General features: G+C 44.8%; 1 protein-coding gene across 2 annotated transcripts in view; it reads right to left on the reverse strand.

Annotated features, from left to right (window-relative positions):
* THAP3 (THAP domain containing 3) overlaps window positions 1-15,212 on the reverse strand; it is a 143,797-nt gene that overhangs the window by 93,541 nt on the left and 35,044 nt on the right. The window contains exon 3 of one of the 2 annotated variants that reach the window (XM_078642978.1): window positions 8,328-8,399. In XM_078642978.1, coding sequence (XP_078499104.1) covers window positions 8,328-8,399 — 72 coding nt within the window. Of the gene's footprint in view, window positions 1-8,321; window positions 8,400-15,212 lie in introns of both variants that reach the window. The other variant, XM_078642977.1, reaches the window with a different exon arrangement.

The following is a 15,212-nucleotide window of genomic DNA, read 5'->3' on the forward strand; positions in this document are numbered from 1 at the left end:
GCTTTAACACATTAACACAACAGACTCCACTGTGGAGTGCACATCACCTCCATCACACCACAAGTCTCCAAGGCTTTCAGGTCTGGAACAAAATCGTCATAATGAACCTGGGAAACATTTGACACAGAAACCCTATCAGGTCATTCCAGGCCCGTTATGACCTATCAAAGACCCAGTTTCATAAATAGCTGCATCTCAGGCATGCTCTAACCATGTACAAAGATTGTCCTGAAGGGCTTCCCGATTTTACCCACCAAAGGTCAAATTACTTATGGGCGAGCCCGAAAGACGTGGTGTCTCTTGCATATACCGCACTTTGATTAGCAACACCCTTGATTCCTTTACCCCAAGACGAAAATGGGAGATTTGGATTGGCCCCCTTGATGACCTGGACTGGCGACTCACTTGCATGGCCTCTCGTGAAATCGTCACATTCTCCTGACTGAGACAAATTCAATTGAATTATCTACAAAGCATCTACCTCACTCCCCTGAAGGTATGGCATGTGGTAAAACTATTCTGTCCAACCTATTTCTGATACTCCAATACAGACTATTTCCATAAAACATGGCAGTCCCCTCCAATTGCGGGCTAGCTAATTCCCGGACTCTGGTCCTGGGGTACCCAATCAAGCAGACACCCAAACACGCCCTTTTGGGGATACTTGATGACTTGTGAAATACCAGGTGGGAAAGATACTTCATAGGTATAGCTACGCTGATTGCCAAAAGAGACATAGCCCTGAGATGATAGATGAACCGCGAGCCCACTCTAGCTGAATGTGTGACATTGTAGGAGCACATTTACATCGCAGGGGATACACCTGCAAACATGAAGAACATCAATAAGAAGATTCAATGTCTTTACATTCCCTCATCCACAAAGGTTAATTGGGGGGAATTTCTATCCGACGCTTTTGTGGTGCATATTATGACATGCCAGTTATGCCCTCTGTCATCGTTATTAGTTTTGTTAGCAATGTAACCTCTGGCTGCAATAATATTTAAGACACGACATATTACAGGTATACTCATGTTGGCCTGCCCCTCCAAACTGCAACTCTTAGGGGGTGACATACTGCTCACCCAGATGGATTTAGACAGTTCCTTGCCAGCCATCATGCCTCTAATAATGGACTTTTCAGTAATCTTGGGTCATAAAATCAACTGGGACAAAAGTGAAGCCCTGACCATGTTATGAACTACCAGCAAAGCAGCCATCGATGACTATCCATTTAGATGGAAAAGGTCGCAACTCAAATATTTAGGGATCCTAATCAACAGTGTTAGAGGTAATGGCCTCAGACAACCTATACTCATTCACAATCAATCACACTTTAGAATATGCTAAATGGAATCAGCTTAAAACGTGTCTATATAGGGACATCTACAAACTGAAAAAAGCATTGGCATAGCCAATAGGTCTCGCTTTTGGGACCTTATAAGTATTTAGTTATGCAGATCAACTGTTGCATGGCCAAACACTTATAAGGTCCCAAAGGCGAAACCTATTGGCTATGCCAATGCTAGAGAGAGAGAGAGCTTGCAATACTCCCTGAAGATACCCAAATGGGCTTTCACCAAGGGCTAAATGTGTAGAATGTGCCATGCATCATATTTGGAAGTTTTGCCATTTTCAACATTCACATAATGATGACAGATCTCCCTTGGGTGAAATCCGCTGAGAACTATACATTATGCACATTCCCTATGTAGGGGGCCAACAGCGCAATCTGCCACAGTTTCCGGTCAGGGCATTTAACATTTTGGGAAAAAAATTGTAAAGTTGTACCACAACTCACTGAATTCTTCCTTCAAGAAAATAAAGTCACCAGCTGTTGTTGCCTTTTTAACAACCAAGAAAGGCAGAGCCAAAAGAAAAACAAATGTTATCCCAGGCATTACACAAACATGTTCAAACGCAGCTCTTTCGTTAGGGTAAAAAAATACCCACCTGCCAGAAATACTGTGATACAAAAAAAGGAAAAGAGCTTGCAGACAGAACTCCAAGTGACAAAATGGATACTGTTTTAAAGATCAGACAGTTTAACTGTGCTGTCGCCTCTCTAGGTGTCCTGTCTGCCGCCTTGCATGGGGTCCAGACGGGCTGTTTTAGAGCCACAGTGTAAGAACGCATCTGCTCGGAAGTGTCACTTATGTTACAATACACAGTAACACGTTCAAGGGCCCGGGGATTAACGGTCTAACAGATGTGGGAACACTGTCCGCGTGAAAAGAATTCATGTAACTAATGAACACACACACATTGTACACCGGGGGCAGTTTTTGTAAGCACTGGGCAAAACCAAGCATGGAGATGGGACTTTGCAACAATAGTGGGTTCCCGTATGCATGGCACTTTTCACGTTTTGCAAATGCTCAGCTCTCAAAAAAAAGTCTGCGTCTGCACATTATCGTAGTACTGCTGTTTACATCCAGTAAAATAAGGAGACAAGATCATTTCACAAAAAGGGGAACTAAAGAATGAGTCATGAGGCCAGCATATAAATTAATTACAAGCACAAGCGCAGAAACTGACAAAGTTTCAAAGTGAAAGTGATCGTGCTGGAAGGGAGGCTGGCGGCTGCGTGCGTGATCGCGCTGGAAGGGAGGCAAATGGCGGCTGCGCGTGTGGTTTCAAAGTGAAAGTATCGCGCTGGAAGGGAGGCAGATGGCGGCTATCTTTGCGTGAACGCAAGCTTGAGGCCAGCAAAAGCCTCTGCTAGCATTTTCAAAAGCCACTCACTAAATTTCTCGCAAAGCAGCGCATGTGCTGGCTCAGCAAGACCTAAAAATGGCTGTGACCCCATGATTCACCTAGGTCATAGGGTGGTTAACTCTCCTACTGCGTACTAACGCCTAGTCCGTAGCAAGGTCCTCCTGTCTCTTGCACCAGTACAGGATACCCTCTAGGTTGATGTCCAATCCCATAAATCAGAATACAGTGCAGATTTGGAACCACTCCAATAAGCTTCTCTAATGCAATGCTAGATTGCATCTCCATGCCCCTGTGGAATAATGTAGTGTTGCAAGTATAGGACCAACCCAGATGCTGGGAGATGTGGAAAAAGGCAGGGATTGTGAAATTAGACCAGCTATTAGCAGCGGATGAACTGAAAACATTTGACATTATAGAGGACGAATTCCATGTCTGCCTCTCAGCAACGGAGATACATACAAATTAGACACTGCCTACAAAAGCGTCTTGGGCCAGAGCTTGGGATATCCTGAATTCACTAATCCTACAATACCTGAAACATTGGGAAATGCATAAAAGTGTAAAGCTGGGCTTTTACAGTCTGCTTATACATCTCCACTTGCAACCCCTACTGTCGCTACTTTCATAAACAAGCATTGGAAATGCAATAGGTCTCGCAGCATTAGAGTTAGTGCTTTTAGAATTGTTTATGGGGTTTTTTTTGTAAATCTTTAGCATTTTTGTTTCCTGTAGCCAATGCTAAAGAATTACAAAAAAAAAAAGCCATAAACATTTCTAAAAGCTCTAACTCAAATGCTCCGAGACCTATTGCACTGTGTGAGGGTGAGGGGTTGAGGGTGAGTGAGGGTGAGGGTGGGTGAGGGTGAGTGAGGGTGAGTGAGGGGTTGAGGGTGAGTGAGGGTGAGGGGTTGAGGGTGAGTGAGGGTGAGTGAGAGTGAGGGTGAGTGAGGGTGAGGGTGGGTGAGGGTGAGTGAGGGGTTGATGTTGAGGGTGAGGGGTTGAGGGTGAGTGAGGGTGAGTTGGGGTTCACCCAGAAACCCCAACTATGAACACAATTCCCTGAAAAAAAGCTTCATCAAGGTACCATGCGTGTATCCCATAGGCATGCGCAACATGAAATACTGATCGCATGCGCACAGCGTGATTCGAGGGAGGAGGCTACACTGTGATGAACTACTCTTTCAGACAAGCGCGCAAATATACTTTACTCTTTTGCACCTGCGCACAGCTTAAGACACTGCTCACCTAGCCCTGTATGGACGGAATATAAGTGGACAGGGCCCCGAGGTTTAATTTAATATAAACTCGAGACTCCGGTGAAGTAAAATGTAACTGTTAAAAACATAATGAAACTTATACAGATCCAAAAATCTAAAACACCGATTGAATCCAGAGGAAAACATTTGAAGCTGACGACAACTGAATCGCTTTTGGGACGACTCTCAAGACAGACCCATTAGGTGTGTTCTCCCGACACCCATTATACGTGTTGATACACAACGAACTAACTGAGCACGAGCTTTTTGGTTACATTAGTTTGTCAATATACCGTTTACAGGCAGAGCAGATTAAAGAATGATACAGACTAAAAGAATGCCGTACAACACGGGTATCCTTGACTCGAGCTCCAGCTACAGCTAATGTTTTTCCTAATTGGAACGTGACTTTATTTTACCTTTCTGTCACATTTGTTTACAGGTAGTGGTGTATAATGTAAAATATCCTACCTATTGAGAGGGAATTCAATTCTCGTCTTGTCTCGAACAGACTGCGGGCAGGGGAGGGGGCGGAGCGGGGAGAGGGAACAGACGGAGGGAAGGCCAGATAAGGGGAGGGGGGAGGAGAGTAGGAGGAGGAGAGTAGGGGAGGCACGGCCTAGCGGCCGTGCAATCAAGAAGTGAGGGGGCGGGAGAGTAGGCAAGGCAGGCGGCTGGGGGGAGGGGGGAGGAGAAATGCGACGCGACATGGCAGGCAGAGAAAATGGGGAGGGGGCGGATCCGGAGGTGCGTCGTGACACTCGTGAGGGGGAGTGGAGAAGGAGGGGGGAGTAGAGTAGGGGAGGCACGGCCTAACGGCCGTGCAATCAAAAAGTGAGGAGGCGGAGCTGGGGGAGGCTGTGACAGAGAGAGCAGGCAATGCAGGCGGCCATTATACGTGTTGATACACAACGAACTAACTGAGCACGAGCTTTTTGGTTACATTAGTTTGTCAATATACCGTTTACAGGCAGAGCAGATTAAAGAATGATACAGACTAAAAGAATGCCGTACAACACGGGTATCCTTGACTCGAGCTCCAGCTACAGCTAATGTTTTTCCTAATTGGAACGTGACTTTATTTTACCTTTCTGTCACATTTGTTTACAGGTAGTGGTGTATAATGTAAAATATCCTACCTATTGAGAGGGAATTCAATTCTCGTCTTGTCTCGAACAGACTGCGGGCAGGGGAGGGGGCGGAGCGGGGAGAGGGAACAGACGGAGGGAAGGCCAGATAAGGGGAGGGGGGAGGAGAGTAGGAGGAGGAGAGTAGGGGAGGCACGGCCTAGCGGCCGTGCAATCAAGAAGTGAGGGGGCGGGAGAGTAGGCAAGGCAGGCGGCTGGGGGGAGGGGGGAGGAGAAATGCGACGCGACATGGCAGGCAGAGAAAATGGGGAGGGGGCGGATCCGGAGGTGCGTCGTGACACTCGTGAGGGGGAGTGGAGAAGGAGGGGGGAGTAGAGTAGGGGAGGCACGGCCTAACGGCCGTGCAATCAAAAAGTGAGGAGGCGGAGCTGGGGGAGGCTGTGACAGAGAGAGCAGGCAATGCAGGCGGCTGGGGGCTTGTGCACGCGCTTTGAAGCTCATTGCGCATGCGCATTGAGCTTCAATTTCTCGTGCACTGCAAGGAATCGCCACGATTCCTTGCAAGTTGGATAAAGAGTGGATAAGCCCCCATAGTCTCGCAAGCTCGATGCGCATGCGCATCGACAGGCGAGACCTAAAAATGGCAGAGACAATAACTGACCTATTAAGAGAAAGAAGGGAAAACAGGAATAGAGGGGCTAGCTGGGGAGACCAGAGAATCCACAATGAAATGTTGCCTTTTCAAAACAGTCCAGGATTGGTATTGGACATTGCAAAAACTGACCATCTCCGGCATCATAAACCACTTGAACTGCTGGAGTTGCAACCAAACTGCATGCAATACAGTTCACATTCGTTGTGAGTACCCAGACATCCATCGCCTATGGTCCAGAATCGTAACTACCCTCAGTCCAAGACATCACCGTTATATCCCACGCCGGCGACATCCAACTCATCTTCTTCCTGACCGGCAAGACAACCAACTTAACCAACTGCATGACCAATGTAACAGAATGAATGATAACCAACTGCTTGAAGCTCAACTCCGAAAAGACAGATGTGCTAGTCTTTGGAAAAAAAAAAGATCTTCCCATGGAATGCAACCTGGTGGCTGATAGAACTAGGACCAACACCCACGATTAAGCCAGAAATCTAGGTATCATCTTGGACGACAATCTAAACAGAATGGCACAAGTCAACGCAGGGAGTTTCGCCTGTTTCCACAACCTACATATGCTGTGAAAAATCTTCAAGTGGCTGTCACAGAACACCAGACGAACCGTCAAGCAGGCTCTCATCACAAGCAGACTCGACTACGGCAACACACTCTACACCGGAATCTCCAAGCAGCTCCTGCACAGACTTTAAACCATTCAGAACGCCGCCGCATGACTCCTACTCAGCCTTCCACGTTACACCTGCATCTCACCTAACCACAAACAGCCCCACCGGCTCCCCAGTCACAAAAACAGCTAATTCAAACTCCTCACATACAAGCCCTGCACAACATTGGACCAGCATACACTTTTGCCAGCCTGCCAGACACCTATGCTCAGTATAACTCTCACTCTCAAACACACCCCGCATTAACAAAAGCAGAGCAGAGGGTTGTTCGTTCTCCTGCATCACACCCAAAACATGGAACAACCTCCCACAACACATCTGTGCCTCCTCCTCACTTCTTGAGTTCCGCAAGAAGCTGAAGAACTGACTCTTCAAATAACTCTGCAGGGTCCATATGCCGACACACTAGTTAAGGACCTGGATATCCTCACAGGTGATTAGTGTTGTAATGTAGTTTGCATTCAGCTTCCATTTTAGTTCTCATGTTAACTTAGCCTTATTTCCTAATGGAGCCTTGTACATGTTTTTCCGTTGTGTGAATGGCTCTTGCACACATTTCTTCCGGATAGGCATTGTACCCTGTAGTCTGCACAGTTAGCTTCAGGGTCGCTTAAATTCATGACATGAGGCATGGTTTTATTTTCTGTGCTCACAAAGAGATGGCTCTTCTGCTTCAGTCTAATTAATACATAGTCCTTCATCTGTGACAGTTTGTTTAGCTTGCTGTTTTATTATTTAAGTAGCATCCATGCTGAAGTCGGTGAGAGGTGTGCTTCTGCCAGAGTCATCACAGAACGCTGCTCAAATGTAGACCCGCTGTCGCTAACCTTCATCCTGAAAAGTAAGATAGCTGTACACTCGGAGGTGCATCCATGGAAGCACTAAGCCTGGGTTTCTGACATAGACTACCAAGGTATGGGGTCAGGTCATTCCAACAGATCGTGCAGGTGGGTACTCCAAATATGCTCTCTTTAGCATAGAGGCTAGACATTGATAGGAGTAACATTAGTAATGATTGAATGAATGAATGATTGAATTTCTTGTATTTTTCACTAATCCGATAATGCTCATTACAGGAATGTTTCTCATTTTTCTTACAATTTCAGTTCATATTTTATTTGCAACGATTAGAGTTTTTCAATAAATGTTTGAAAATGCAATAGTGTATCTTTTCTTTGTTCCACTTTGGGCCTGCAACAGTGACAAACTCAAGGGTTAGATCTGTTTCCACGATTTCCTTAGGAATCCGAGAGTCATGTTCTAGGTTATTGACAATACCTATAACTCTGGAGGTTTAGGAGTTTGGATGCAACATTCACTGATTATACAAGAAGACTTGGTCTCTGCATTATGAAGTTTTGTTGTTCTAAATACACAGTCCTACTAGATTAGTAGGACCCACATAACAGTGTGCTTCATAAATCAACATAACATATACTGTCCTAAGTCCAGAACTGGCAAGAAGAGTTCAGATGGGCTTACGTTTAGCTTACTGCCTTCATCAATATGCTGCTGCATTATTAAAATGAAGAATTTGGAAGGAATAATAGTCTATTAAGAGAAATTTACAAGTCAATAAGAAAGTTACAGACCCAAGAAGAGAGTGCAGTAATCGATCATTGATGCAGAATCAACTGGTTAGAGAGTGGAAGCCAGCAAACATATGAGTGAACAAGTTCCAGCTAAACTGGCACAATCACCAGTCCCATTAGGTCCCTAAAATGATAGTCTTTGTGTCACAAAACATCAAAAAAGTGTTTTGAAATGTGCACGTTGAATATTCGATTTTCCTTTTAACCTATAGTAAGCCACAATTTACATACTTTACAGTTATTCATGTTTGTCTGTTACTACAAATAACTCCAATGCAGGTGGATAACAATGGTCTAATTACTCCATGCACTAGTATGCTTACCTCTACCTTAGACTGGAGATCTTGTTTCTTTCTCTGCTTTTTGAGATTATGTTTCTTTTCTACTCTTTCTTGTAATTGCTGAAAAAAATGTGAATGCCAGAAGTTATATTTGGACTAAAATAACATCAATAATCTCACAATGATACAGCCTCTGTCAATGGGAATCAGAAAACAAGCAAACAGAATCTGAGCTGATCTTTTGCATTCCTCTTTTCAAAAATCAACATTAAACAATAAAACCAACCAACAACAACAAACAAGGGTAACAAGACCATAAGCATTTATTTTAGATAGTGTTGCATGAATCTAAACGCATCCTACAGGAACACACTGCATGATAATACAGCCAAAGCAAGTTTACAGTCGCCACACTCCCTGGATCCAACTTCAATCCCAGCATCATCTTAAAGTTCCGTTGAGCCATCCAGGAAAATGCCCGATTTTAGTGCCCAAAGTAATGTACTGGAGAGAGGCGACTGACAGGGGATTCCTCCCTGGACACTTGGCAGCTGCCTTGCAAGATTGTCACTGAGGCTGAGAGGGCCCCTGTCAATCATCTCCTAACCTACTTTACTGGCCTAACCAAGAGGCCTCTCTACGGTTTGCTGGAGCCTTTTCATTTGCTACAGCTAGGCTGCGCTTCGTGCGGTCTCCAGGAGCAGGTGCAGAGACAGAATCATTGGTTCAATGCTGGAGATTGTTTTGGTGCCACAATGCCTGTCAGCTTAAAAGAGGTGAAGTGTGACCTCATGCTGCAGCACCAGTGTTGCAAAACAGAGCGATGGCATTTGCACTCACTGGACCTCCAGTGATACTCCTGCGAGCCCTAAGAGACCTCAACGAAGGTGCTCTTGCTCTCCCTCACTGCCTTCCTATCTGTCTGTCTAGGGGAGAAGCCACACTGAAGCTCTCCAAAACGTGGATCACTGTGGATGGAAAATCCTGAGAGCACTCTGACCCGAGGACCTTGAGAGTTTTCTGGGCAGAATAAAATCATCCTCTATGGACACAAACAGTGATCGACTGCTCGCAATCCGATGGAGACAGCTCATTCTGAGTAGTGTAAGAACTGATCGGTGACAACAAAAAGGGACAAATCCAGATCCCCACTGAAACCTACCTCCTGAGCTCCCATTGCGAAAGATTGGTTTACTGATCTCAGGTAGTGGATGTATGTTTTTGGTGGTGCTGTCTGCTATCAATGTGGTGCCAAGAGGGCATGTCGTCTGTCTACATTAATGTCCTGTTTCGGATGGGAGGGAATGATTCCAGTCTGGTTGTGGCTCACAGGGCAGTTAAATGATCTGCTTCTATGGCTGACACACTCCCAATATTCTACCCTTTCCTCTTTCTATGTGTTGCCTCAAAATGATCACTACCACCACTTTACACAGCTCTGTGAAATTCTCATGACAACCCCTCCACTACTTATCTGATAACTGGCCTCCCTATCCAGCATGGCCTATCGTCCTTGAATTTCTATTTACTGCCAAACTCTCTTTTTCCACAGACAGACGTGCTTCTGATTTTCTTCCCCTTCCGACACCCCACACAGTCGGCACTGCATGAATGGGCACTAGTACATATCACATGGCTCCATCCTCCACATTCTGATGTGATTATCTATGTCGAGGCCAACTGCGGACTGTTCCTAAAGCCTTTACCTTTGGCAGCCCACCACTAATAGGTAGTAGCACAGTCCACCAGCGACAGAGACCAGACCTAGGGCCTGAGTTTTTAGGGGACTTTAGAAAACCATTTCTGACTGCCCTTCAGTCTTTCTACCTCTATTTCCTTAATCTGTTTCTTTTCAGTTTTACCTGTAAACTCGTTTACCCCGCCCCCCAGTGCTACAGCATTTGCTGAGCCATTACCCGACTGCCGTTATACTGGTACTTTCTTGGGGTGGCACTTCCTTGTTAACCTATTGCCCCCACTGACATACTGTTAATTCTATTTTCGCGGGAACATGCTTAACTGTCAAGAGCTAGTTCAGGGTGCATGCTCCCAAGAAGAGGGCTATCCTACACGGTTCTTCTCTTGCGCGATGTCAAGTCCTCTCGACTTATCTACTTATGTAACAAGATGCTGTCCTACTTTGCCTCAAAACACAGAAATTGCACTCCTAGAGGAGCCCAAATTGGCACAAACGGAGTCGAAAAAAGTGAAAAGGAAGTGAGTTGGTAAGGTGTTTAACAGTAGCCTTCCACCCACATCTGGAGGTCCCATTGAGCACCATCCTGCTAGTCCATGGAAATGTGATATAGCCATTCTAGTCAGCAGAACACTACAAACTATGATCCATAACACACAGTCCGACATTGAGTGATGGTACATGTTCGTTGAGCATTCACTGTGTGCCAGGAGTTTTATTTTAGGATCAATGTATGGCCCTAATGTCACCAATTCCTGTTCAAGCCATTCAGAATTTTCACAGAATACGGCTCAATGCTGGCGATTACATCTAATTATAGACTGGTCTGGCCTGACAGAGCCTTCCAATGATGCGGTCTTCTGGATATAGGGGGGATTATCGCTCCTTCAGAGAAGGCATATACTTTTCTATTATGTACCTACAGTGCCAATCGAAGATAGACTATTTCCTCTCCTTGTGAGATTTTTGTGCAGTCCTTGTCATATCATGCAGCTCGAATGGAGATTGACGCTTGTGGCGAGGAACTCTTGCGACATGACCACCCCACTACATGCTTCTTGCATGGAATTGGCTATTGAGAGATCCCAGGCGGGTCTATCTAGAGGAAAAAATCCCCTGTGATGTCACTACAGATCTTACGGACAGCCAGAAAGTGACAATAAGAGGCCAAATGATGAGAGGCTCGCTTATCTCCAGAGGAACCAAAAAACCCAGAAATTGACTGTAAATTATTAGCCTGCTCTTACACTACAAAACATACTGAAATAACTGAAGAAAATGTAAGACAGCAAAGTTGGCCCTTAATACCCTGTATACTACGAAGGCCAAACACTGTTTATATAGTCTTAGGAGTCACCATTATGATGATAGGGAGAAGGCAGGCAGATTATTAACTGCTCAACTTCGTCAAAAGGACACATCAACAGCTGTAAATGATACAGGGAGTAATCTACTGAGACTACCACAGAAAACATTATACACTTGTTCCAACTCCTATAAGTGCATTTATAGCTTGTAATCGATGGACAACCACCATACTGGAAAGCCATTCTTCCTGAGTATTAAACTTGACGCATCAACTCAGGAAGTGTAATCCCATAGATGGGGGAAATAAGCAAGGATTAAATATCTGAGGCAATCAATGACTTGCCGAACAATAATTCACTAGGGTAACAGAACACCCTTGGGAAGTTTGAAAAATGTGGCAAGGTCGGAAAAAAATGTCCTTTACAAAGTCTTTAACCCCTTCGGCGCTGATGACAAAGCCAGCTCGTCATCAGCGTTACCTGCGCTGCGCGGATGACGAGCTGGCTTTGTCACGATCAAGCCATTTTTGAAATTCCCGCGCACAGCGGGAAAACGCGGTAGCGCGGTAGGAGTTAAAGAGGCAGAAGCCTCAGGCCACCTCATCCATCTCAAATAGAGTACTGATAACTGTTTTCCCCGAGCTGGGCAAGAACCTTTTTCACTGTGGTAGCTACAGTCACATCTGGACCAATGTTCGCATCAAAATGCTAACGAGAACTCTTGACAAAAGGCTTCAGACAGTAACACGGTCCTTTATACATCATACACAAGTGTAATTTGGCACAGGTAGGATATTGAGAAATCACTTATGAAACCTGTTGCACCTCTGTGACTCTCTAGGTGCATGCAGGTGGAGGTGCATTTGATCAGACTGAATGGGGCTATAAGTTCTGCACTCTGGGAAGAGCCGGTTTGGGGGATGACTTCATTGCCAAAAAGAGAAAGAATTTGACTCCCAAACAGCACAAGTGAATTGCAGGGATTTCTTGTCCAATACCTATCAAATACAGAATGGAATGCATCAGAATTGTACCTTGCCCCTTTATTGTTTTTGCTGGCCCATGAGCCTTTAGCAGGAACTGCATGGCACAATGTGATAATAGTACAGGTGTACATCCCGGCAGGGATTCAAAAATATTGTTCTACGCTGATGATATAGGACCAGAGGCCTTGGCACCAATGTGCAAACACTTCCATTGGTGATCAATGCCTTGCCCCGGTTCGATGGTTACAAGCTCAACTGGGACAAGGTTGAGCCTCTGCGTATTTCCAGGGTCACTACACCAGCATTAACAGGGGATAACTTCCAATGGAAAGGACAGTCTAAAATATTTAGGAATATTCCTCAAAAGGAGCTTACAGCGAATTGTGGTTGGCAAATTGAACCCAATGATTGGCAAAATGTCTAACGACTATGCATGGTGGTTGCACCTAAAACTGCTGTTAGAGGAGGCCGTGATCACTTTTAAAATTGAGATAAAACCAGAATTTAACTATGTTGGGAATACTACCATCAGGAGTCCTGCTGAGCAGTGTTGACACCATAAGTAAAGTTATCAGATGTTAAGTGTGGTGTACTATGAAGATAAGTTTGACAGGTGGTCTAGCGTATTGGATATGTGACATATGTTGGCTATCCTGTTTTAATTGTATATGTTTTGTGAATTTCAGAGACGTTTTCTCAGTATTTGCCAAACCTTCTCAAATCAGTGCTTATAATCGTTTAACCAGCTATTTATACCCCAAAATAGACAAATCGGTTTTTCTACTCTTTACAAAGCATGTTTTTTGCACTGATTGTTATAAAGCACATATTTATTTAAAGTAGAAAAATACAGGGTACGTAGTGTCGTCCCATTGGCAGTGTGTACAATGGCCTTATGGACTGTTTAAAGGAAAGAAAATCTGTGCATTGCACTGCCCCTCATATTCACTTCTTGTAACCCTCCCTTACATTTCATTACCTCTCACACTCACTCTGTCAGGAGCTTAACACCTTAAGTGCTCATGACGAGCTCAGCTCGTCATGAGGCACGGTGCTCAGGTGCTTATGACGAGCTGAGCTCGTCATGAGCCGTGGAACGCTCACACGCGGGGATAATTCCCCTGCTGTGCTGAACGTTCCACGGAAACGGGTGTGGCCGTGATGAGCTGAGCTCGTCATGAGCACACGAGCACCGTGCCTCATGACGAGATGAGCACGGAGGCGCTGTGCGCGCCCACCCGCCCCCCAGCATAACGGGGGGATTACCCCTGCTGCGAAGTTGTTAAAAGAGTAAAAAAGAAAGAGTGATATATTCAAATATTAATATCCTGGACACAGTTGGGAGTCATTCACCTACTCTTTACTGAATATTATGGTATTGTAGGGGTGGTCAACCATGCCAATCACTTATTACCCTGTGATGCCTTTAAAATTTTGAATTACATCAGATTATTTGTAGCACTGCATTCTAAGGCCTAAAACATGATGCTTTAAACATGCACACCACTGTTTTATGAACTCTTTGCCCGACTACATTAACGTGGTGCTGCTCCTCGTTTAGACATTCATAGTTCCCAGGTTTTCCCATGGCAACCGTCTAACGGCAAGTCATTCTTGACCTATTAACAGACACATTGTATTCTGGGACCTTGTTTTTGAAAAGATTTGCTGTTAACATTGTGGGCATAAAAGCCCTGGCAGAAAAGTACAGTTGAGTAAAAAGCGAGGATTAGCTAAACGTATCACACACGACAATGAAATGTGCAGCTAAGAATCTAGTTGGTAAGTGGAAGTCTTATATCGTGTTTTCGCCACTATCCTATGTGTAGGGTGACCGACGTGGAAGTACGGGCTGGACTGTTCCCATGGGGAGCAGGGTCAAGATTGATTTGCATATGGCTGGATTTAAACTGGCATGGGGAGCAAACAAACAATGGATTCAGGCCCAGATCTCTGTACTTTTGTGAATGTTTGACATTGTTAAACATTCTGTCCATCAATTGATCTTTTTGCTCTATTAACCCTTCAGGCAGCTGAGAAGTCTGCTTCAGCCAGACTTCCGTTAACCTCTAATTATCGCCTGGCTAGATCGGGCAACCATGCTTAACAGAGACAGCAGCTAAGCTCTGGAACTCTCTCCTGCTGCATTTAGAAACCAAATCTAATCTGTTTTTCTTTCACAAGAACCTTAAAACCTATCTGTTTCCAAAATCTTAACCCTGCTATTGCATGAACTCAGTCTACCAGGTCTAGCACCAGGACGCCAAATAGGTCATCGCAGTGTTAATGAAACCAAATACAAGAACAAGACAAATGCAATGGTTGGATTTTGTAAACCAACTTCAAAATGGGAGGGACAATTTGGGGATCGCAAAGTGAATGGCAGGTTACAATTTGAAGAGCATGTATATACTAGTACCAATTTAGTGGCCATACAAAAATTATCCTCCAGATATGTGGGCAGTACAGACTTTGCCGTTTTTGAGCTTACCATTCAGCTATCCTGGACCATGTGGTGTTTTTTCAAACTGCCCAAACGCGACAGCTTTTTTGAGAGCACTAGTCTGATAATTGCATTACTGGATGACATGATTTGAAAGGCTAATGCAAGGTTTAGGCCAACTGGGAAAAATTCCTGGTGACACAGGTTCAATGAGTAGAGTTTCAGAGGTTCACAGTAGACTATCTGCGCAGTCATGCAGGTTATAACAAAAAAGAAAGTACACTCTATCAATAGAGATATGTGTGGGGTTGGCAACTGAGTAGTCATCACAGGCGGGTTAATTCAGGATAGCGGTCCCTCCCTCATTAACCATTCAGGCCATTTTCCAGTCCCCTATAATAGTAGGGTTACCATACTTTCCAATCGAGGAGTCCTCACATGACGCCAGGATTACATTGAAATATTGGTGGGAGCACATGGCAGATAGAGTGTGTGTGTGTG

Source organism: Lissotriton helveticus, chromosome 5_1, assembly GCF_964261635.1.
Source record: "Lissotriton helveticus chromosome 5_1, aLisHel1.1, whole genome shotgun sequence".
Taxonomy (NCBI): Eukaryota; Metazoa; Chordata; class Amphibia; order Caudata; family Salamandridae; genus Lissotriton; species Lissotriton helveticus.